The sequence below is a fragment of the Phyllobates terribilis genome, unplaced genomic scaffold (genome assembly GCF_046119375.1).
Source record: "Phyllobates terribilis strain yellow unplaced genomic scaffold, ASM4611937v1 Scaffold_8__6_contigs__length_399053987, whole genome shotgun sequence".
Lineage (NCBI taxonomy): Eukaryota > Metazoa > Chordata > Amphibia > Anura > Dendrobatidae > Phyllobates > Phyllobates terribilis.
This window is the reverse complement of record NW_027362768.1, coordinates 369,818,643-369,842,646: the sequence shown is the minus strand read 5'-3', so window position 1 is coordinate 369,842,646 and position 24,004 is coordinate 369,818,643. Positions and strand designations below refer to the sequence as shown.

Below are 24,004 nucleotides of genomic sequence, written 5' to 3'. Positions count from 1 at the left end.
CTTTAATGGAATACCCTTTTAAGAGAGCAGTCAGACAGCCGTATAAATCGGAGGAAGATCAGAACGCAGTGCACGGACTGGCCGGAGGCTCCACCGACCCGAGCGTGACCGCTGCATAGAAATATCTGGAGAGCTGCCGGCCAGTCCACGCATTGCGGTCCAATCTCAGTCGTCTGATTGCACCCCAAGAGTGAATTTAGACAGGGCAGATGTGTTCCTGCAATCTGACAGTAATCCTTGCACATGCTGCAGAACCATCCCCAACCAGGTCAACGGAGCCAATTTGTTGCAGAAATACCCCCCCCCCCCCCAATACTTCTCACAGCTGAGTATTTGCTTCCATTCAAAAAGTCTGGATGCAAACAGATACCTGCACTGATACACTGCAGCAGAAAGACGTGTGCTGCCGTGCCTGTGTTCTTAAGAAAGGACAGTGTATAAAGGAGCATTATCCTCGGGACCCCCCTAGATTGCAGCCCCGGTGTAAGCAAAAACAGAAAGGAAAATGTTAAATAAAAAAAATATTCTGCACTTTAAAGGTTTTTAAAAAGTGTTTTTTTCTTTTTTTTTTTTTTGTAATTCTATTTTTTTTCTGTATAATTGTACAACAGTTCAAAATGACAGTTTGCATAATAATCTAATTCTATTAACAGCCATTCAAAAAATTGAACTACTTTTCCAACACTTGCCATCTGGAACAAAAAGGAACAAAAAGGAAAGAAGAAGAAAAAAAAAAAAAGAAAAAAAAAAGAAAAATGAAGATCAACCCTTTCACTGCCCAAACAATTCTCTGCAAGATGGTGGAGCGTTGGAAGGCTTAAACAACAAGGAAAAGGAAGGAGGGAAAAAAAAAAAAAAAAAATGGAAAAGAGCAAAATCTGGAACGGTCGGCCTCTTACGGCATCTACTAAGGGTAAAGGAAGGCGCCTGGGACCTGAAGAAAAACGCGTAAGAGGAGGAAAAAATACGAACGGACCACGTCCCAAAATTAACGAGCGGGATAAGAAAAGTGGATTCTCTGATTTTCGGCACATTCCTCAGAGCTACTGGGTTTCTTTGCAGAATCGGTTCCTCCACAACATGCGCTCGCTGCTCCCAGGGACAACGCTTCACCCTTTATGTATCATGGAAGTCCTTTAACAAAGTTCTTCTACGCTGCTCGGCTATATGCATCTGATTCTCCAGGTCCTGGGGGAGGAACAGGCAGATCAGTCACAGTCCACTCTATTGGTATAGAAAAACATGGATACTTTCTGCAAGCAACAGTGCCACCCCTTCCAAAGGTCGTGTCTGGTGTTTTGAAGTGAATGGGATAGAGCTGCAATACCACACACGACCTGCGGACAGGGGTGGCGCTGGGTTTCTATAATGAAGCAATGTTTTACAATCCCAAATCCACCCTTGAAAATTACCCATAGTGTTTTAATGTTCCCTGAGGCCACCACTAGGGGGAGCTGAATGCATAGTATATATACATTGGGCTTAAAAGGGTTTTCCTCTAATCTTAACCCCTTCATGTCCCTGATTATGATCTCCGACACGGAGCCCACATCTTTCCCCGCACGTGATGACTGATTTAATTAGTCATGTGCCTTTACCAGCCGCAGGTAGAGTGGGGCTCCGCAAGCGGCTGTTAACCTGTTAAATCCTGCTGTCAAACTGACATCGGGATTTAACACGCACATCATTCCACGCTCCCATCGACTCCCCCATAACGTGATCACGAGGCACCAATGGGTTGTCATGACAGCCGGGGGTCTGCTGATGACCCCCATCCCTGTCATTCAGATACTCTCCTGTGAACACCATCTCGTGGCCGGCATTCAAAGATCATGATGTATAGCACAGACGATCGCAGCTTCAAGTATCCTAAGGGCACTAATAAACTAAAAAGTTGAAAAAAAAAGTTTTTAAAAATATGAAAAAAAAAAAAAAAAGTTCAAAATGACCCCCTTTTTGCCCTATTGAAAAAAAAAAAATACACATTTGGTATCGCTGAGTTCAGAAATGTCCCATCTATGAAAATATAAAATAAAGTCTTTTTATTACTCCTCAATTGTTCCATAAGACTCGCAAAAGAATATGGACTTGTGGAATTGAAGTTTATACAAATAACTCATTATACAAACTTGCTCTTTTCTTATAATTATTATAAGTGTGTATACGTTATATTGGTTATATACAAAATGTGTACTTTATTATTATTATTGTTTAATAAACTAATAAAAAAAATAAAAATAAAATAAATTTGATCGGTAAACTGTGTAAACGGGGGAAAAAGAATGTAAATACGAGAATTACGTTTTTTTATTTTGGCTGCTGCAACATTGCAATATGAGGAGAACAAAACATCGTATCTACCCCAAAAATGGTATCAGTAAAAACGTCAGCTCGGGACACAAAAAATAAGCCCTCACCCAGACCAAGATCACGAAAAATGAAAAGGGCTCAGCGACAAGTAAAAACTTTTTTTTCCCGCACAAATTTTGGAATTTTTTTTCCACCACTTAAAAGGAGTTTTTCCATGAACGAAAGTTCATTTTAATCAAAAGATCTTGGAATAATAATAACTTCCACAATTGGATGCGTGTAATTAAAATGTCCCTGTGCTGAGATAATCTTATAAATGTGCCCCTGCTGTGTACTGTGTAATGGCTGTGTCTGACCGTACAGGAACATGGTCTGATCATACCACAGCTCCTGGGCAGGGGAGGAAGCAAAAGAGAATACAGACAGGATAGCAAAGGATCACTGCTAATTTTTTTTGTGATTTAAAACATTTCCCTGCCTGTTTTTAAACAACGTTTTACTTCAAAGAAAGAATCATTTGCAATCTCCTGCTGTCCTGTCTGTATACTCTTTTGCTTCCTCCCCTGCCCAGTAGCTGTGGTATGATCAGACCATGTTCCTGCACGGTCAGACACAGCCATTACACAGTACACAGCAGGGGACATTTATAAGATTATCTCAGCACAGGAACATTTTATTTAAACACATCCAATTGTAGAAATTATTAATATTCCAAGATCTATTGATTAAAATGAATTTTTTTGATTTGCGGGAAAACCCCTTTAAATAAAAAATAAACTAAACTATACATGTTTGGTATTTGCAAACTAGTATTGACCTGGAGAATCATTTTGCCATATAGTGAATATGGTAAATAAAAAACAATTGTGGAATTGCACTTTAATTTGCAATATCGCCACACTTGGAATTTTTTTCCCCGTATCACAGATCACCATGTGGTAGAGTGAATGGTGTTACTCAAGAGTACAGCTCATCCTGCAAAAAAGACAAGCCATCATACAGATATGTGGCCGGAAAAATAAAAAATAAAGTCATGGCTCTGGGAGGGAGGAAAAAAAAAAAAAAAAAAATTATATATATATATATATATATATATATATATATATATATATATATATATATATATATATATATATATATATATATATATATATATATATATATATATATATATATATATATATATATATATCTATCTCAAATATTATTAGTAATTAGTTAGTAATATTTTTTTTTTCCTCCTTCATCCAAGAGCCATGACTTTAATTTTTTATTTTGACATCCACGTGTGTGAGATAGAGAAATAGATATATATATATTTTTTTTAAAGGGGAAAAAAAAAATAAAAATAAAAAGACTATATAAGCCGCTGAGCTGACTGACAGCAGCGGTGTCAATGTGATGTCAGCGGTACTGACAACAGACACTGCAGCAGCAGTGGGGGCTAGGTGCAGGAGCTGGGGAGACATTTATGGCTTATCTTGTGGATGTGTCAGAAATTTCTAAGATGGGAATTTACTGTACCTTTCAAGTTTACCTAAACTCGGTAAAAAAATATATCACATTTGGTAGTCCCTTAAAGTCCCTGTAGATCGGTGGGGATCCGCACGGGTTTGAGGATGCGAACAGAGAAGAGTAAAGATTCAACAGAAAGTTTGTGCACCTTCTATTCAATCCTTATTACACTTTTTAAGGTAGATCCGAACGACTTTTAAAGGGGTTGTCCATGTTTATCACTGAAGTCTGCAGTCGCTCTATTGCATACTTGCGCTCACATGACTTGCGCTCACATGACTTGCGCTCGGGTTTCGCCGCCGGCACTGGAAAATCCTCGCTGCGCAGGAAGTTCATAGTCACAAAATGACTGTAGACTTCCATGATAAACATGAACAACCCCTTTAAATGGGAAAATTTTCAGCTTTTCTGAGCAAACTCTAAGATAAAAATGACCCAAATTCTGCTTATTTCCTCGGCAGCACAAATAAGTGCAGCCGAGTTGTGGACATCCCCTTGTTCTGCGGTGTGACACGGCTCGCAGGGTCCGAACCTGATGGCAGCACTCACCCCTCTGTCGTAGCTGTCGGCTCGTTCTACCTTCCAGGAAAGGTTCTCGATCTCGGCCTCCAGCTGGGCCTGCTGATACTCAAACTGCAGGAGGAAAGCAGCGAGGTGTGAACACGGCGGCACATGCACAAAACACTAGAGACCGCTCCGCGCTCGGGAACTTACCAGCTTCTTACGTGGGCCGGACTCCATGTAGTAAGCATAGGGATATGTATATTGCAGAGTGTATCGGCACTGAACGTAGAAGGAAGAGAAACAAAACTGGCGTTAATGATGGGAGTAACACTCCAGATCTGGCAGCGATGCTCATAGCAACTTACTATGGCACATACATCTATTAGTGACTATGGCCTCTGCAGATCTGTACAGGTCTCCGGCAGTGCTTGTAATGACAAGCCCGGGAACCTGTATGGAAAATTACTCAACACACAAGCAGAATGAGACATATTTCCTACACAGGTTCCTGGGAGGGTCAGAACCATTGCTGGAAAGGAGAAAACGAGAACGGAGACCAGACCTCCGTTAACATACAATCAGTGACTGATGCCGGACCTGTGCGCCGAATACATTAACCCCTCTGACGTATATTTACATCAAAGGTAGTGTCCCTGCCTTTGATGCGGGATCCGATGCAGAGCCCACATCTTTGTCCGCACTTGATGGCTAATTAAATCAGCCATCAAGTACCTTTAACAGCGGCGGATAGAGTGGTGCTCCGCTCACGGCTGTTAACTTGTTAAATGCTGACAGCAAAATTTAGTACGTGCTGACCGGAAGCGCGTCACAAATAAAAAAAAAAAAAAAAAAAAAAAGTTTAAAAAGTCACCCCCTTTTTGCCCTATTGAAAATAAAACCATTAGAAAGAAAAAAAAAACTTTTTGGTATCGCTGTGTTCAGAAAGGTCAGATCAAAATATAAAAACAATCTGATCAGCAAATGACGTAACGAGAAAAAAACAAAAAAAAAACGCCACAATTATGTTTTTTTTGGTCGCCGCAACGCTGCAATAAAATTCATTAAGAGGTGATCAAAACATCGTATCTACCCCAAAATGGTATCAAAAACATCAGCTCAGGGAGCAAAAAAAAAATAGTCCTCACCCAGCTCCAGATCCCGAAAAATAAAAATACTATGGGTCTCAGAAAATGGTGATAAGTGAAATTTTTTTTATTTTACAAATTCACCACTTAAAAAAAAAAAACCCAACGTATACATATTTGGTATCTGCGTCCTCGTACTAAACTGAGGAATCATATTTCCCGGTCAGTTTTACCATAAAGTGAACATGATAAATAAAAAAAAAAGAAAAAATTGTAGAATTGCACTTTTTTTTTTAAGTTTCCCTGCACTTGGAATTTTTTTTCCCCGTTTTCCAGTACATTATATGGTAAAAATCAATGGTGTCATTCAAAAGTACAACTAGTCCCGCAAAAGAACAAGCCCAGCCTCATACGGCCATATTGGCGGAAAAAAAAAAAAAAAAGCTATGGCACATGGAAGGAGGAAAAAAGGAAAAGCGCAAAAAAACCCCTGAAAATCGTACAGTCATGAAGGGGTTAACCGTGCCGCGATGTCTCACCTTAGCCAGTAACTTTGCAGCATTTTGCAGGTACTGCCAATCAATCCAGGTGCCAAGGTTGTTCATTACCCGTTCCTGGATCTTCTCCTGAATTTGCTGGTAGGTCTGAGCTTCCAACTGCAGACTCTTATTATGATTTTCCCACTGCCAGACAGTAAAAACAAAAAGGAGGATAATCCTGGGCTTCGCCGTTATGATTTTTTTTTTTTTTTAATCTTCTGGCGGATCTTACTTACCCTCTCAAAGTAGAAGAGGTATTTCTTGAGGGCCTCTCTGGCCTGAGCCTGCTGACTCTGGTTTACAATATCGGGGTTTTCTTTATATCGGCTGCACTCGTAATATTCGCTTCCGTGTGTTTTCCAGTCACCAAGGCACATCCAGCAGAAGTCTGACAACACAATTACTACATTATTGTGGGAGCAAAAACATTTTGCATCCTGTGGCCATCAGTGCATGCTGGGAGTTGTAGTATTGCACCATCAGGATGGAACCAATGGCCTACAGTAATGGCAGCTTTAACCACAAATACACAAATGTAACGTTATATATCCCCGTGATACATGAGCAGGAGACACTTACCGTGCTTGCACTTCGAGCATTGCTGCAAGAGATTAAACATAGAGTTACATGAGGATCATCCATACACTCCAGTCACGTGCAACATGTAAATGGGAGAGTCGGTCAATCGATATTGGTGCCGTAAAGGTCTTAGAAGGGGGCACAGCATCCCCAAATATTTTTGGCATATATGAGGGATGAGCCACAAACATCTAAGGATATGATCAGTGGAGGTCTGACCGTTAGGACCCCCACCGATACAGAGAATGAAGGGGCTACACTGATGATGCCCCCAACAGTCTTGTACCCCACAGCCATACCCCGCCACACATCACAACAATTCATTGATAGGGAATGGTGACATTCTGCAGTTTCCTGTATGCCCGGTCTGTGCAGAGGAAAACAGACCGTATACCCACTGAATATAAAATGATGGCACATCGTAGCAACATGTCATCACCTTATGAGCTAAGAATAAGGAAAAGCACGATACTGAAAAGTCAGATTAACGTGATAAATGCATTTGTTGTTCATTTTTACTCACCATGTGGTTACAACCTCCATTTTTTTCAATACAGATATTGCACTTGGGGCACTATAAAAAGAAAAAAATATATATATATAAATGTGTATATGCAATAAATATTTATTAATATCTACCTATCTATAGATATACAGTACAGACCAAAAGTTTGGACATACCTTCTCATTTAAAGATTTTTCTGTATTTTCATGACTGTGAAAATTGTACATTCACACTGAAGGCATCAAAACTATGAATTAACACATGTGGAATTATATACTTAACAAAAAAGTGTGAAACAACTGAAAATATGTCTTATATTCTAGGTTCTTCATAGTAGCCACCTTTTGCTTTGATGACTGCTTTGCACACTCTTGGCATTCTCTTGATGAGCTTCAAGAGGTAGTCACCGGAAATGGTTTTCACTTCACAGGTGTGCCCTGTCAGGTTTAATAAGTGGGATTTCTTGCCTTATAAATGGGGTTAGGACCATCAGTTGTGTTGTGCAGAAGTCAGGTGGATACACAGCTGATAGTCCTACTGAATAGACTGTTAGAATTTGTATTATGGCAAGAAAAAAGCAGCTAAGTAAAAAGAAAAACGAGTGGCCATCATTACTTTAAGAAATGAAGGTCAGTCAGTCCGAAAAATTGGGCAAACTTTGAAAGTGTCCCCAAGTGCAGTTGCAAAAACCATCAAGCGCTACAAAGAAACTGGCTCACATGAGGACCGCCCCAGGAAAGGAAGACCAAGAGTCACCTCTGCTTCTGAGGATAAGTTTATCCGAGTTACCAGCCTCAGAAATCGCAGGTTAACAGCAACTCAGATTAGAGACCAGGTCAATGCCACACAGAGTTCTAGCAGCAGACACATCTCTACAACAACTGTTAAGAGGAGACTTTGTGCAGCAGGCCTTCATGGTAAAATAGCTGCTAGGAAACCACTGCTAAGGACAGGCAACAAGCGGAAGAGACTTGTTTGGGCTAAAGAACACAAGGAATGGACATTAGACCAGTGGAAATCTGTGCTTTGGTCTGATGAGTCCAAATTTGATATCTTTGGTTCCAACCATCGTGTCTTTGTGCGACGCAGAAAAGGTGAACGGATGGATTCTACATGCCTGGTTCCCACCGTGAAGCATGGAGGAGGAGGTGTGATGGTGTGGGGGTGCTTTGCTGGTGACACTGTTGGGGATTTATTCAAAATTGAAGGCATACTGAACCAGCATGGCTACCACAGCATCTTGCAGCGGCATGCTATTCCATCCGGTTTGCGTTTAGTTGGACCGTCATTTATTTTTCAACAGGACAATGACCCCAAACACCTCCAGGCTGTGTAAGGGCTATTTGACCAAGAAGGAGAGTGATGGGGTGCTACGCCAGATGACCTGGCCTCCACAGTCACCAGACCTGAACCCAATCGAGATGGTTTGGGGTGAGCTGGACCGCAGAGTGAAGGCAAAAGGGCCAACAAGTGCTAAGCATCTCTGAGAACTCCTTCAAGATTGTTGGAAGACCATTTCCGGTGACTACCTCTTGAAGCTCATCAAGAGAATGCCAAGAGTGTGCAAAGCAGTCACAAAGCAAAAGGTGGCTACTTTGAAGAACCTAGAATATAAGACATATTTTCAGTTGTTTCACACTTTTTTGTTAAGTATATAATTCCACATGTGTTAATTCATAGTTTTGATGCCTTCAGTGTGAATGTACAATTTTCATAGTCATGAAAATACTGAAAAATCTTTAAATGAGGTGTGTCCAAACTTTTGGTCTGTACTGTATATAGATAGAGATATGTCTATCTCTATCTAGAGATAGATATATCTCTATTGCGATATCTCAATATCTCTATCTATATGTAGATATCTATCTCTCTCTCTCTATAGATGGATAGCTATATCTACCCATCTATCTATCTCTAGATATAGATACACACACACACACAATGTATTATAGCAGTGCTCCACACTCGATTGCTCGAGCTAAGGCCTCATTCAGTCGTCTGTGTATCATGGTCCAAGTACGGACCGTGAAATGCGCACTGACTGGGGGTCTCCTGACTTCACAGTCTGATGAACTCTGATGTCTCATAGGCGTACAAGTCAGCAGACCCGTAGCCGGTTGGTGCATTGCAGTCCGTTCTTGGACCCGTAACACAGGGTCTTCTGAATGAGGCTTTGCATAGCCAGTTTCAGTCAGTCATTCTCACTTTTTCCTCTACAGAACAAATCCAATATGAATTAAGGGTTAAACTAGAAAGAGGGTGAGATTTTCTGGAACGTGATTGTTTTACACTACAGGGAGCCGGCGATTACCGCTGACGTGATGCCGGATCGCTGACCGCCAGCTCTGACACAGCAAACAGCTGCTGGAAATGCCAGGCTCTTAAAGCAACATCACACTTTGTGCCAGTGCTGGAGTCAGCGATTTATATGCCCCTTTCTGTATGTTGCAGATCAGAATGAGCCCAGATGATTGACAGTTTTTGTGAAAAGTGATAATCACTGGGGGTCCCACTGTTGAGATCCCAACAGAGAACTATCGACTGCTGCGCCATTCAAATGGGTCTGAGCAGTGGGACCCCCAGAGCTATCAGACGCTGGGACGACCCCTCTAAGTTCTGCACATCTTACGTCTTTAGTGTGAGCGCTGATGTAGTTTGCCGTTTCCGAGTCGTCCGCACATTTCGTTAGCCACTTCCGGATGGTGGCGCAGTCTGTGGGGGCATGGTACATTTGGCGGCACCGGAAGCTGATTAATATGTAGAGAAATGACAAAGTATGGAGGAAGATGAAAACTGCGTATAATAGCGGACACTGTCCTGTATATGAGAGATCAATGGTTATATCTATATCGACGGGAAGGTTATAAAACACAACAGCCCACTGCAAGAAGTAAATGGCAGGAGATTTATAGACGCCGAGTACCCCGGAGGCCTTTATAAATGGCTCTGGCAGACTATGCAAGTTTTCAGACTTTTTCCTGACAAAGTAACCCATTTGGGTCTGAAGGCTTCGTGCTGAATATTTCAGTTCATTGACAAATTATTTATTGAGAGCACTGTATTACTCTCCAATATTTGCACTAGAGGGCGATGCTCCTAGATGAGGTAGTACCGCCAACAGAAGCCCCCCCATATATAGTGGTTTCCATTTATCTAAAGGGAAAACCAATCTGAAGCCAATGTATAACGCGGCCGTACCGGGTGTCTATTGCACTAGGATGGCACTTACCAGAAGACCTCGCTGCACCTATTGCACTGCACTCGCCGAGCCTTCGGCTCCTGAACCTGTATGACCATGGGGCAGTCAGCACCGGGGCAGAGCTGCAGCTGATAGTGGCTCTGGGGGAGGAAACAAGAAGAAATCATCCCTCACCTCCATATTGCAATAGGAAAGGACCCAAATCAATGGGAGAGTGGATTTTAAAGGGAGCCTGACAAATATATTTTTCTTTGAAACGCTCTGACATTTTAGAGAAAATATAGTTAGAAGATGTAGAGGTGATTGACAGGTCTGTCCCACAGCGAGAGATCTGTCCATCATCTGGAGCGGCACTGGGAAAAGCCATCCTGGGGCGCTCCGGACTAGTAGAGTTTATTTATTTTTTTTAAATACTTTTTCTGCAACACCGGAGCATTTAAGAGAAAAATAAAACCAGCCGCAATCATGATTCATGCTGCCCGTGGTTTGGATAGTATGAATCAGGTCCCTCTAAAGGAATAGTCCCATATTGTTAGGCTATGTTATCATGTTATGATTGTGGGAGGAATGACCACTGGGATCGCAGACGAGCGTCGGTGCAGACGAGCGTCGGTGCAGACGAGCGTCGGTGCAGACGAGCGTCGGTGCAGACGAGCGTCGGTGCAGACGAGCGTCGGTGCAGACGAGCGTCGGTGCAGACGAGCGTCGGTGCAGACGAGCGTCGGTGCAGACGAGCGTCGGTGCAGACGAGCGTCGGTGCAGACGAGCGTCGGTGCAGACGAGCGTCGGTGCAGACGAGCGTCGGTGCAGACGAGCGTCGGTGCAGACGAGCGTCGGTGCAGACGAGCGTCGGTGCAGACGAGCGTCGGTGCAGACGAGCGTCGGTGCAGACGAGCGTCGGTGCAGACGAGCGTCGGTGCAGACGAGCGTCGGTGCAGACGAGCGTCGGTGCAGACGAGCGTCGGTGCAGACGAGCGTCGGTGCAGACGAGCGTCGGTGCAGACGAGCGTCGGTGCAGACGAGCGTCGGTGCAGACGAGCGTCGGTGCAGACTTCAACCTGAGAATAAAGGGACCCCAGTGCCGATTTCAGAGTCTTTTCCAGCCGCCCACTGTGCAGTGAAAACCAGCGTAGAGGCTGCAGCGCCAAATTTACCCCATATTCTCATGTCAGACCCCACTGTTCATAAAATGATGGCAGATCCTACCGATATCTCATCTTTTTAGGAGATGAGAGTGACCCCACAACCAGGAGGTTACACCCTTATAAAAGCTACCAGTGCTTCCACTCACTTCAGGAGGTAGAAGAAGGTGCCTTGTGAATAATTAAAGATGGGATAGCTAATAGAGTTGGTGTTGCTGGACGGGACCCCCGAGAACCATCTCCTACCTCCCAAGCATCCGCGACTCTTGATTAGCCAGCCTGGCACGATGTTGTCTTTGCGGCGTGACCGGCTAATCAAAAGAGGTGTCGTGGATGCCGGGAGGTAGGAGATGGTCCTCAGGGCTTCCATCCAAAAACCACAGATTATCGAAGAGGCCGCTGGACTGGGTCCTGTGAATTGATTCTCACCAACTCGAATATTGAATAATTATAGCATCTCACTAATATTACTATCAGTTTATATTCATTTTATCCTTCCTGTAATGGACAGACTAAGAACACCTGCAGTGTAAAGCATGGGGGATAGAGCCTCTTTCATCATCCCTAATAATGGCAGTTCTAAAGAGACATACCTCTACATAGTCCCTGAAAAGATATCGCTTGTATTTGTCCTTCAGTTCTTCATTAGGAAGTAAAGGAAAAACAAAGTCTTCTGGCGTTCGGAGCAAGCATTCCTGGGCCATGCAAGAGATCCCTGGTGAAAGAAAAATGGAAGGTGGAAATGATGGATCAATGTCTTAATCGAGGAGCTGAAAGCACAAGACGTCATGTACTGATCTTACCAACGCCGACTCCGTCTTTCACTAGAACTGTGCAATGCTGCTCCCAACAGCTGCGGCAAAACTGGTGCTGACAGGCGAGAGACAGCAGGTTCTCCTTCCGGACAAACTGCATGCAGACGGCGCAGTGATGGGAGGAATGTGCCATGACCTGAGGATGAAGAGGGAAGAGAGAGCTCAGCCTGCCGGTCACACACTCCATAGACACCTAGGCCAATGCTCTATGGTAGGAGACAGAAATATCGCTGGTGACCCAGTCTACTGCCCTACAGGGGAAGAGTCAGAAAGTCCTTCAATGGTTAAAATTGCAAAAGGCTACAGGCCGCCTCCACAATCTTTCAGCACTGGCTGTCCACTAGGCGAGGAGTGTAGCACTTACAAGCTCTGAAGAAAAAAAAGAGGTTGTAAGTGCTGCACTGAAGTTGGGTGGATCGCTGGATTCAGACGGCTTCAGTGCCCCTCTGACGTTGTAGAGGAAATGTTGCAGCATCGGAAAGCGCATTTTTCAGGCAAGTGGCGCAACCATTCAGATGTTCCAAGCTGCCAATCAAGAGCGCACCACCACTGGCAAGCATTGAGCCAAGAGGCAGGGAGTGTTCCACTCCTGATTGGGAACAATCCTATTAAAGGGCTTGTCCAGGATCCAGATACTGAGGAGTTATGCCAGAATAGGCCATCAATATCCAATCAGTGGGGGTTTAAAACCCAACACCCCAACCGATCAGCTGCGGTGGCCGGACGTAAACAGTGTACGAAGCGAGAACCGCACCGCTCTGGACACTGCAGACGGATGGTGCCAGATGTTGTACCGCCACCGATCAGATATTCATGACCTTATGTTACATTTACTGCAGACTTCCACCACTTGTGCTTAAACAGCTAAAGGATCTGGATGGAGTCCATTAATCAGGACAATAAGAAATGCAGAAAAGTATACAAAGTGCTCACATGTTTAGACGATAGCGGCTGTACCCTGGCGTCAACCAACAACTGTACAGAATTCAGTTTATGCCTAGAAAGAAAAAAACAAAACAATGAGATCATTAGGAGGCATGCGATGAGGGGGCGAGCGCGCACGGAGAGAGGGGGCCGAGCGCGCACGGCCAGCAAGATCTGCTCTAAAAAAAGACTCTCCATTCAGAACACATGGAGGTAAAGCTGGACATACACTTTACATTAATGTTGGCCAAATCTTCGATCTAATGAGCTTTATGGGCTCCTCCCAGGGAGATAAGGATTGGACAGCTGCATTTCAACATGCCCAATCCTTTTGTCCTCCAGGAATACAAGTCAAACACAGCATACATATGTAAAACACTGACCAGCGGAGTGTCCCCATATGCATGATCGCTCGCCTTAGAGTTCACGTGTTATCTGAGGGGAGACGGGAGAAAATGCCTGCCAACGGCTTATCCGTGAAAAGGAAAAGATTGAGCATTGAGATTCCCAAGTGCCAGATCCTCCTCTCCCCCGACTATCTGTCAGGGGTCCTTCATACACATCAGTTGATCGGCAGGTTTGGACGACCTTCATCTAATGTGTATGGGAGTAATCAGATAGGTAATGTGTGTCGTCAGTCATGCAATTATGAGACCCCAAAAACAGAATACCCCTGCAATGAGCATCTCACCATAGGGCCCCCTGTATAACACTACAGGAAAGGGAGAACGTGCCAAGCAGTTCCCCTCATTATAAAATACAATTTTACAAGTCCAGCAGTGGGTTCCCTTGTACTTTGATATTTGTCATGGCTTGTCCACATTAGACAGGCCTGCAATAGGGTACAGAGGGTCTGTCCCGATGTGGGGGCTCAGCTTTTATGCTACGGCCCGGACAGTGAGTGCTACGTACTGAACATGACGAGCTCTGCAGCCGCAAAGGCCAACTATGAAACAGGAGACTAACTCCGCTCTCAGATGACTGCAGGCTCAGCTTTTCAGACAGCCCCGTGTCAAGAAGAGACCTCTGTCCAGTCTCCCCCCGTCCCAACCCCAAATCATTACGTGGATCCTGCCTACGTCATGCATCTTATAATCAGCACTTTTGGGTCTTTTCTTGCATTAATCTTTAGTAATACGATCAAACCTTCTCTAAAGCAGCAAGTTGTAAGATGGAAACAGCGGAGTGATCGGTGTGTATAGCTTATCTGCACTATTAGTCATTAAATCCCAATGTTGGGGGTCCGAAAAAAAAAAAAAAAAAAAACTTTAGTGCAAATCGATCCTATAATGGAACATTGATTTTCATGTGCAGAGAGCACAGGAAATGTCAGCAGGAGGCTTAAGAGACCTTAAAGGGGTTTTCTATTTTCAGTAAACTATTGTCCCTAAGTGCAGTTTAATGTTTAAAATAAAAAAAAAAATGCAGAGCTTTACTTACCCTCCCCAGGTCCGATGTGGTTTCTCCACAACTTCCCTGGTCTTTGCATGTTTGTCTGCAGCGCTGACCAGCTTTGCCACTGAGCTCAGTGATTGTCTGCAGACAAACAACAGAGACCAGAGCAGCAGCAAAGTCAGCACTGGACACCCGGAGGATGAATAAAAAAAGTTATAAAAAAAAAACAAACAAAAAAAAACAAAAAAAAAAACAACACTTAAAGCTATCTGGGTACAGTAATTCACAGAAAAAGGAAAATTGCTTTAAAAAGGGGAAGGAGGGAGATGAAGCTTCAGCAAATGAACAGTGGGAGAACCTGGACACTCACCGCTCTAATATTTCTGAGACTTGCCAATGAAAGTGAACCAAGATGAGTTTCGCCACTGAATGGGACACCTGAGCGGAAAAAAATAAAAAGTTTTAAATAACATCATGCAATTTCTTAACGCCAGTATCCTATAATTTAGAAAACTTGATAGTCCAGGACACACCGAACAACACGATAATCCGGTGTTGAGACTTTGCAGATTACATCTTTGCTCCCAATACAGTCATGGCGTCCGTTATTAAAGGGTTGTGATTGCAGATATCGGTCAGGAGGTTTGGGGTTTCTGGTGTTTTTGCAGCAAGTGAATCGCCATTATACTTTATGAGCGCCCAATAATCCGCAATATCTGATAATCCAGGTGTTCTTGCAGCTGGATATTACAGTATATCCCATATGCTTGTGCATACGCTGTGCGTTTCAGCCCTAGAGAAGACTTCTGAGTAATGGAGGGAGCAAAGTGGACGGGGAGAACATACAAACTCCATACAGATGTTATATAAAGATCAGGAAAGGCGAGCTGCTGATCGCACCGGAGACGGCAGCCATCGCTACAGGGGGTCGCGGTGATGGCACGCACGGTGGGGATATGTTTTACAAGGCTCATTCTAGGTGTAGGGTAGGAGACTGACGAGTCCGTGATCAGGCAGGATCGTACTACACGGTCACTTACTCGGCAGAGAAATGTGCGCTGCGATATAAGAGCTGAAGGCGCGGACCCCCGTGACATGACGGCAGCGATGCACAATGATGCGAGGCTGCACGAGGTGCAGGCGCTGGAGGATTTTCCCTGAGCTCGAGGACGGGCACACAGATAATAGGCCGTTATGTAACCTCATAATGCGGCACATAACGTCTCTGCTGCCACTGAGCTCATATAGGAGATCCGGGGGAGGTGGCCATATTAAGGGAGGGTAAACGGAGTCGTGCTGAGCGGTATTCACACCCAGCAATTATAGGATCCCAAAAGTCCAGCAAACAAAGAACTATGGAGACAACAGGTCAAGAGGGGGGACTTGTTTAATAGGGTTACACCAAGTACACAAATTATACCCTAATTAATAGCTGAGGGTCCGACCATGAGAACAGGGGTCGACATGGGATAACTTGCATAACTGGTGCAGCCCCTTAACTAAAAGTGGTTTCTTCAAAAGGGATATCTTTAGCCAATTGCCTTACAGCTTACAATTCCACCCACACACAGAAGATGAACGTCAACGATTGTCCTAAAACTTCAGCCCCTACGGATAATGTAATGTCCGTTTGTCCGAAAAAAGTATGCATGGGACGCCCCCCCTGGGCCGCGTGGGGAACCCGGAATCGGGCCTTTTTGTAGATGCTGGCGGTTGTAGTCACCGTGGCGGTGACCCGGTCCCGTGGCTCAGGGTGGTCAAACTAAATGGCAGTCTATATACTGAATGTCCGACTACGCCACCCGTGGATTGCGGTCAGAGTGAACCGCCGCTGCAGGGCAGACCGCTGAGGCTGGTGTTGTGCGTGCAGCAGAGCGTAGTATAACTCCCCACGGGAGGAGTATAGCCTCAGGGCAGCGAGTGCGGATGTTGGGGGTGATGGTGCGCGGGAATAATGACTCAGTCTCTGTAATGCAGCCCAGGGTCTTTACTCACAGTTCATTACTCCACGTTACTCCGGCCGGCTGTAACTTCCCGCGTTGCACTGTGCTCACCAGGTAATGGGCTCGGCCTACTCCCAGATAACTTTGGAGCGTTTCACAGGACCCCCTTTCTGTGTCCTTTCTCTGGCCTGTCGTACCCCGCCAGTGACCTCGTTTCTGTCCGGCTGCCTCGGGCCTTCTTGGGTAAATGTTGGTGCCGTTTCCCTGACCCTATGTGGTGCCTTCCTAGCTGGTGTAGCGAGGGGCTGCGCCACGTGAAATGTCACAGCCTCCGGTTTCTAGCTGAGGGTAGTTCCCCGCCTCCACTAGTTTCGGGGACCGGTCTCCCCCTTTGGCCTGACCCTTCTACGCAGGTAGATTCGGGCGTGCGGTGGCGACTCGCCGGTCCACACCCCTGGGATCCCTTCGTTCCTTGTTCCTGGAGCCTCCTCCGCTCCTCTTCCTTCCTTCTCCTTCCTCCAGGCTCCGGCCTCCCTCCTAGGCCCGCCTGCAGAGCAGAGCCCATGCAGAGCCTCTGCTCCCTGTCTTCTCCTCTCACTCTGAGCTGACTCCTCTTCTCTTTCAGTGCTGGCTGGCCTCACAGGCTAGGCCCGCCTCCGGAGCAGAGCCCCCTGCAGAGGCCCAGCTCTGTCACTTCTTCCCTCTGACTGAACACTGAACTAAGATGGTGCCCACCTTTTATACCTCCCTCTTAAGTGTACCCAGGAACTGCCCTCTCCCTCCTATGCACTACAGGGTCCCCCCTTCCAGCCAGGGACAGGGACTGTCGTGCTCTACTTGGAGCATATCGGTCGCCCTGTCCCCCGGAAATGTGGTGTAATGCATGCAGGTGTCGGGGTCCTGATCCAGATTCCATCCTTACCTGGAAGTGAGATATCGCACATCTGGTTGAGATGCAATAACTCTGTAGCAAGTGAGCCCTCAGGGTGCTACACATGCTACGGTCGGGGAGGTGCACGTGTGGCCCGCAGCCATCGGGTGTATATCTTAGCGTGTGGGTGCATGCTACGGTCGGGGAGGTGCACGTGTGGCCCGCAGCCATCGGGTGTATATCTTAGCGTGTGGGTGCATGCTACGGTCGGGGAGGTGCATGTGTGGCCTGCAGCCATCGTGCGTATATCTTAGTGTGTGGGTGCATGCTACGGTCGAGGAGGTGCATGTGTGGCCCGCAGCCATCGGGTGTATATCTTAGTGTGAGGGTGCATGCTACGGTCGGGGAGGTGCATGTGTGGCCCGCAGCCATCGGGTGTATATCTTAGTGTGAGGGTGCATGCTACGGTCGGGGAGGTACATGTGTGGCCCGCAGCCATCGTGCGTATATCTTAGTGTGTGGGTGCATGCTATGGTCGTGGAGGTGCACATCTTACTGACTGTATGATGAAAAGTTCTCCAAGGTTGTAATAGACTTTCATTTTCCAAGTTTCACCACTTTATAGACACTTATTTACTCAGTGAATGGAAAGCCTTCTCACTTGCACTTCAAGGCTGATCATCCACTGCCGTCACCGTTTCTTTAAGAGGATGTTCGGCAAGTAAACAACTTAAAAATTGGTGTAACTTGCTGTGACAATACCGGTTTCCTGCAGCATCAGCTTTCTGTCACAGGGACGTGTGACTGCTACAGCCACTCTATATGAAGTGATTAGCTGCAGCGGTCACATGTCGCTCAGTCGTGAGGGACACACTGGCACAAGAGTTGTTCCTTTTTACTTTTTTTTTTTTGCACACAAGTCGGAGCCTGATTACTTCTTTGGGCAACACCTTTAAATGAATCCATGAACATTTCCATTCACTTACAGCAAGCAAATATACTGTAAATTGTGCAAAGTTAAAGCACAAAAGTTGGAAAACTTTAATTTAAAGTGTTATTAATGTACAACCATCCAACAATCATGACATTCCCCGGCAGGCGACGTGCACTCACCTTTACCAGAGACGCCAGGCTGGCCATCTGCTCATTGAGTGCACTCTCAGACTCCCTGTAGGTGAGGCAGGTAAACAGATATTCCTCAGGGTCAAAAGAGTCTGCCCCCTGCTGCTCCACGTCGTTAGCAACTCCCACATAGTAATCCTCTATGTCTCCAGGGTCCTCGTCTTCCTCTTCATCCTCATCCTCCTCACAATTAGGGTCGTAGTCTTCATTGCTGTCTGATCCTTGACTGTTCATATCTACAGACATTTTACCATCAGGGGTCGAAACTAAAGCTACAAAATCCTGTGCATGACCCCCCTCACAGCAGGACGTAGGGCCGGAGTCTGGCACCCATCTGGGGTTGTAGTAGTCTGAAAAACATAAAAAAAGGACAAGAGAAGTCAGCAAATTATAGGATGACGCCATAAAGGCTCTGACTAAAGGCAGCGACCTACACATCAAATGAATTTATAACTTCCAGAACGGAAAATGACATTCACCGATGGTCTCCAGCTGTTGCTGCACGCTGGGCATGATGGGGGTTGTAGTTAAGCGACCATTTGCAATAAAAACAAAACAAAAAAAAAAACAAAACAAAACACGTCTATATTTTTAAGATCAGATGACCGCCATCCACATCAGGAACGACCAAGTTCTTGACGGTGTTTTTACCACTTTAATACTGGCTAAATATTGTTGAGGGGCACTTGGAAATGAAATCCTCCCTCCTCCTGTACCAGTCAGTGACTTGTTCTTTGTTCAAACTGTTGTACTTGTTGTTTGCTATGTATACCCCTTTTCACAAGTAAAGCGCCATGGAATTAATGGCACTATAATAATAATAAATAATAATATCCAGAGCAGCGCTCATAATTCAGCTGCTTGATAATAGAAAGTCAGAGGGACTGGTGTAAACAATGTCAGAAAACAATCTGCACTGGCAGCCACTGAACAAGCACGGGTCACAACATCGTCAATCAGACAGGGAAGCAATTTTCTCACTTTTTGATTCTCACCAAGGGAGGATGTAAAGGGGGACAACAGCTCCAAAAAAAAAAGCTGCAAAGTTAGTTAGAAATAGCTATAGCTGCAATAAACTAGTGCCAAGCCCCTTGATCTCAGGATCAGCGGGGGGAGGGGCGGGTTTGGTGGGCCTCCGCCAAACCTACCAACATGCTACTACATTATAAGATGGGAGTACCCCTTTAAAAGGAAGGTCGCATAAACGTGATAAGTGTGTGAGGATCCGACCACAGGGGGTACTAAAGTTTTTCAGAAGGAATGAAGTGCACATGCGAGACCACTGCTCCGTTCACCTCAATGGGCTTCTAGTAGCTGTAGTCAAGAATGTACGACCGCTGCCGCCATAGACATTGAAAGGACCAGCGGTCGCCCATGCTCCATTCACACAGGAGGCATTGGGATCTATGATCACAATAACTGATCACCTATCCGTCTACAGATCAACCCTTTAAGGTTATGTTCACTCATGGTGCAAAATGCTGCATAAAATATGTGTTTTTTTGTGTGTGTGTGTGGGGGGGTTTCTTATTCATTTGAATGGATGAAAAAAGCTGAAAAAAAATTGTCAGCCTGCAGATTTGAATAAAACGCAGCAATAATAATAATAATAAAAAAAATTATACCCCCATTTGCTGGTACTGTACAACAGTGATTTTGCTGCTACAAAATGCTGCAAAAATGCCCTTATAAGGTTTAAGACTGGAGATAGTGATGGGCCATCCACAACGTGGGTCCAACACTGGGCACCGCCACCGATCAGCTGTCATACAGTGGACATCTAAGAAGGTTCTTTTCCAACTTTCCACATTACTGTGACATTACGGAGGCAGCTCCTCTCTCCCACCATGGAGCCATAAATTAATTTCACCTTTGCCCACAAAGTCAATGTGACAAAATGTGACAGCTCGTTATCACAAGCATGTCACACAGGTCTTATAGAGATGGGACGAAGAGCGGTGAATCATGAAGATGAGGGTCTAACATTGCACTTTTATACAATTCACGCACCATAGAGGGAGTATCCAGAGGTTACAAGGATACTACAGAGCAGGATGGGGGGGTAACATCTGCACATCCGCGACAGCAGCTCCTGCCTAATGCTCTGTACGTTTTCCTTCATAGACACATGGTGAGAGCAAAAACCATCGTCCACATCAATGTCTCCATGCAAAAACAGCTAAAAACAAGTAGTAAAGCCCCCCATAAACGTTAAGATTTCTGTGGGATGAATGAACAGGAAGATGAACAGGAAGACTTGGCCGAACACTTGGGCACTCTATGATGACTCTGGTTATCTCAAGCAGTCCGAATCAGAGATATCAGATCCATCTCTCTCCAAATATCATCTGCACATCACACCGTCGGCCGATCCCACAGATATTGGTCAACGTTAGTCTAATGTGTACAGGGGCAGAGGAGAGGAGAGTAAAACTGCAGCCTGCTCTCTGGCTAGTTGGTTCCGGTACACTATACCGTGTATGTCTTATCAGTAGGTCTCGGCCATCACTGTGTCGTGTGCCCCCCCCCCCCTCCTCACCATCCACACAGGAAGCTGCTCCCGGACTTTTCTCGAGGGGTCCCAGCGGTCAGACACTTATGCTAGTGATCTACATAAGAATGATCAAGCATTTGTTCTGCACACAGCCACCGACCTCCCCCCCCCCCCCCTCAAACACGTACAGCCGCCGACCCCCCCACCCCTCTCAACGCGTGCAGCCGCCGACTCCCCCCCCCCACCCCCCAACGCGTGCAGCCGCCAACTCCCCCCACAGGAGCTGTTTAAAGAGAAGAAAAGCCGCTGCCAGAGGTTATCTTCCCTGAAAACAAGAGGATTGGGTGCTGATATTCAAGACATCCTCTATGAGAGGGAGATGGGACGACCCAGACACATCAGATGGTCGCTGCTCCCAGGTTCAGGCAACTTATCTAACGTGTATGGGTGTACTCCTTTAAAGTGATAGGACCTGTACTTCTAAGTTATAAGTGTAAAGGAAAGCAGGACCTTCCATTTGTTAAGCAAAGCAATGAGTAAATGTCATTTTAGGTCACAGGGTAATGTAGTACAGCTGGCAGAAACATTTGCCCATCCTGCAGGACACAGGAACGCCTACCAAACCTGGGGCCATGACAACTTACTGCCCACTGACATAGAAAAGCATGGCCTCTTTCATCAGAGAGGCGCCAAGACCAGAAGCAAAGAACCCCACCTGGTTACAATTCAAGTATGAAAATGATAAAACAGCATCCAAGCCGGGCGATAACGTATCAGAAAAGCAACTTAGTACGCCAAATACAAACTAGCAACGATTCGACCTATCACTGGTCTTCTGCACTTACTGCCCACTATCATGAAACCAAGAAGATACAAAGTGTCTGCCATACAGCGCACCTTTTATTATGCCTCAACCACCGAAAACCAAGCGCTACATGTCATGCAGGAAACATGGTATACAGACTGCAGACACAGACCGAGGAGCAGTTCTTCATGTTACTAATTATTAATCATCTCCTCAGGAGGTTACATGGCTACTTCTCAGGAAGCCTCATCCCAGTTTTCTCAATCTTGTCACAAAAACCCCGGTGTGGAGACACCCTGACATATAGGGAGGAAAATAACTCCGAGGCATTTGGGTGCGGCTTCTCTTCATTTTATAGAGTAGATCGAACCCGGATAATTTCATCCACTGCTAAAGCAAATTCTGCTTACAGGTTTTTACCTATTCATAAAGCAGAATTTTAATTTTTGTACACGTTGGGGACCCTAAATGCCCCAGGGGGAACCAAGTCTTAAGACCCCTACTGATCACAGCTCCGGCAGAAGAGGGTACAGATTCATTGGAGAGTCCATGGGTCTGTGCACTGCAGAAAGTGCAGGCAGGAGGGAGCCGAGAAAGTCTGCATAGTATTCTCAGCAATCAGTGGGGGTCTTAGGACCTGGACCCCCACTGGGAATATCGAGTTGTTTCGCCATCGGGCTTCTCTCAGTCTCCATGAAGCTCTGAAAACAGCCCTGGTATTTGTATAGGGCACAGTTGCAATACCAGAAATTCAGAGCAGCCCTTTAAGTTGGATCCTGTGTGGCGGGCTGATCGGTCGTCAGACTTCCCTTTAAAAGGAGCTGTCCATAACTTAATAGGGAAGGTGATAAACTAAAAAACAATCAATATTTACCTAATAAACCCCCCTAGCTCCAGCACCACCGTCCTAGCTGGTCTGTGTTCACATTACTGTAGCATTTATGTGCTGAATAACCATGTGACCGCTGCAGCCAATCACTGTCCCTACATGTATGTCTGTGAGGCTGGTGATCGGCTGCAGCAGTCACATGATCGTAGCAGTAAAGCAAGCAAACACTGGCGGGAAGAAGTGTAGCGGTGGTGCCTGGAGCTGCGAGGGACTTAGGACAATATTCTTTCAGCCTAGGACATTGCCAGCTGTAAAACATTTCTCTTCAGGTCCTGGACAATCCCTTTAAGTGGCGCATCTTTGCACACATCAGAGTCCATATGGTCCGGCAGCATATGACGGCGCCTCGGGATCGTAACTTGCACTCAGATCCCACTTAAGCGCCATCTCCAAAGTTGGCGATGTAAAGTTACCTTACATTAGGCGTCATGTGACCCGTACGCCAGTCATGTGACACCATTTTTGGTGGTACCATAACCCTCACCCATAGAAGTGAGGCCTGAGCACCCCACGGAGCCAGAGCAGCCCCATCCGCCCCCTGGTGACCAGTGCTGGTATCACTACACAGAGGGGCTGCAGCTGGGCCCCACATCCCCTCCGTGCTACCCAGCAGTGCCCAATCACTTCTACCTCACCCCCTCCCCCATTATGGATCCCCGTCATTCCCACCACAGCCCGCTGAATGTCTCACCGATCCGGGACAAAACTGCGTCCCACAGCCGCCAGCAGCGCCACACGGTCCCGGTGGTAGGCGGCGCTAATCACCCCGAGCGCTCCACCTCCGCCAGCCTCTCCACCGACTGCCTACACAGGAAGTTCTTCGCTACTTCTTACATCACTTCCGCTAGGCAGTGCGGACGCTATGACAGCATTCTAAGGCGGGGCTTAATGGGCGCGGATTTTCGTTCCTTACCACGCCTCCACTATGTGGGCGTGGCTTCCACTGTAGAGCGCCCACTGGTCACGTGGTGTCGTGTAAACAACTGTCTGCGGCTGCGCGACGACAGCTACAGGTCCCAGCCAGGTCTGTGTGATATCCAGTGTGTCAGTCTGAGGGCTCTAAGTGCCTTAACCCCTCAGAAACCAGACTATATTGGCCTTTAAGACATTTTTCTAACATTATTTCTGAGTCCAGATTTTACAGAGCTGTAGCTTTAACCCTCTTTACGCCGCGGCCTATTTTGTTTTTTATTCCTCCTTGTCCTCCTCTCACAGAGACTGACATTTCATTGCTTTGTGAATTGTGGCACTTACATTTGGTTTGGCCACCACCCCATGGGTTTCCCTGACAATCGTGAGGGCAGAAATCCACATAAAGCGCTGGATTGCGCCATCATCCTGCGCCAGTCAGTCCGTCGCTCTCTCCGG

The 24,004-nt window shown here is 45.9% G+C and overlaps 1 protein-coding gene across 1 annotated transcript; it reads right to left on the bottom strand.

Annotated features, from left to right (window-relative positions):
- Positions 1-844: 844 nt before the first annotated feature.
- Positions 845-23,505, bottom strand: ARIH2 (ariadne RBR E3 ubiquitin protein ligase 2). The gene is made up of 15 exons (XM_073642779.1): positions 23,328-23,505; positions 18,440-18,798; positions 14,883-14,950; positions 13,127-13,190; positions 12,182-12,329; positions 11,972-12,093; positions 10,267-10,376; positions 9,667-9,784; positions 7,056-7,106; positions 6,533-6,554; positions 6,190-6,341; positions 5,954-6,097; positions 4,540-4,608; positions 4,375-4,458; positions 845-1,188 (listed from the first exon to the last, which is right to left on the bottom strand). Exons 2-15 carry the CDS (start codon positions 18,692-18,694, stop codon positions 1,117-1,119), a joined length of 1,479 nt encoding a protein of 492 aa, XP_073498880.1. The 5' UTR covers positions 18,695-18,798; positions 23,328-23,505; the 3' UTR covers positions 845-1,116.
- Between the last annotated feature and the right edge of the window lie 499 nt (positions 23,506-24,004).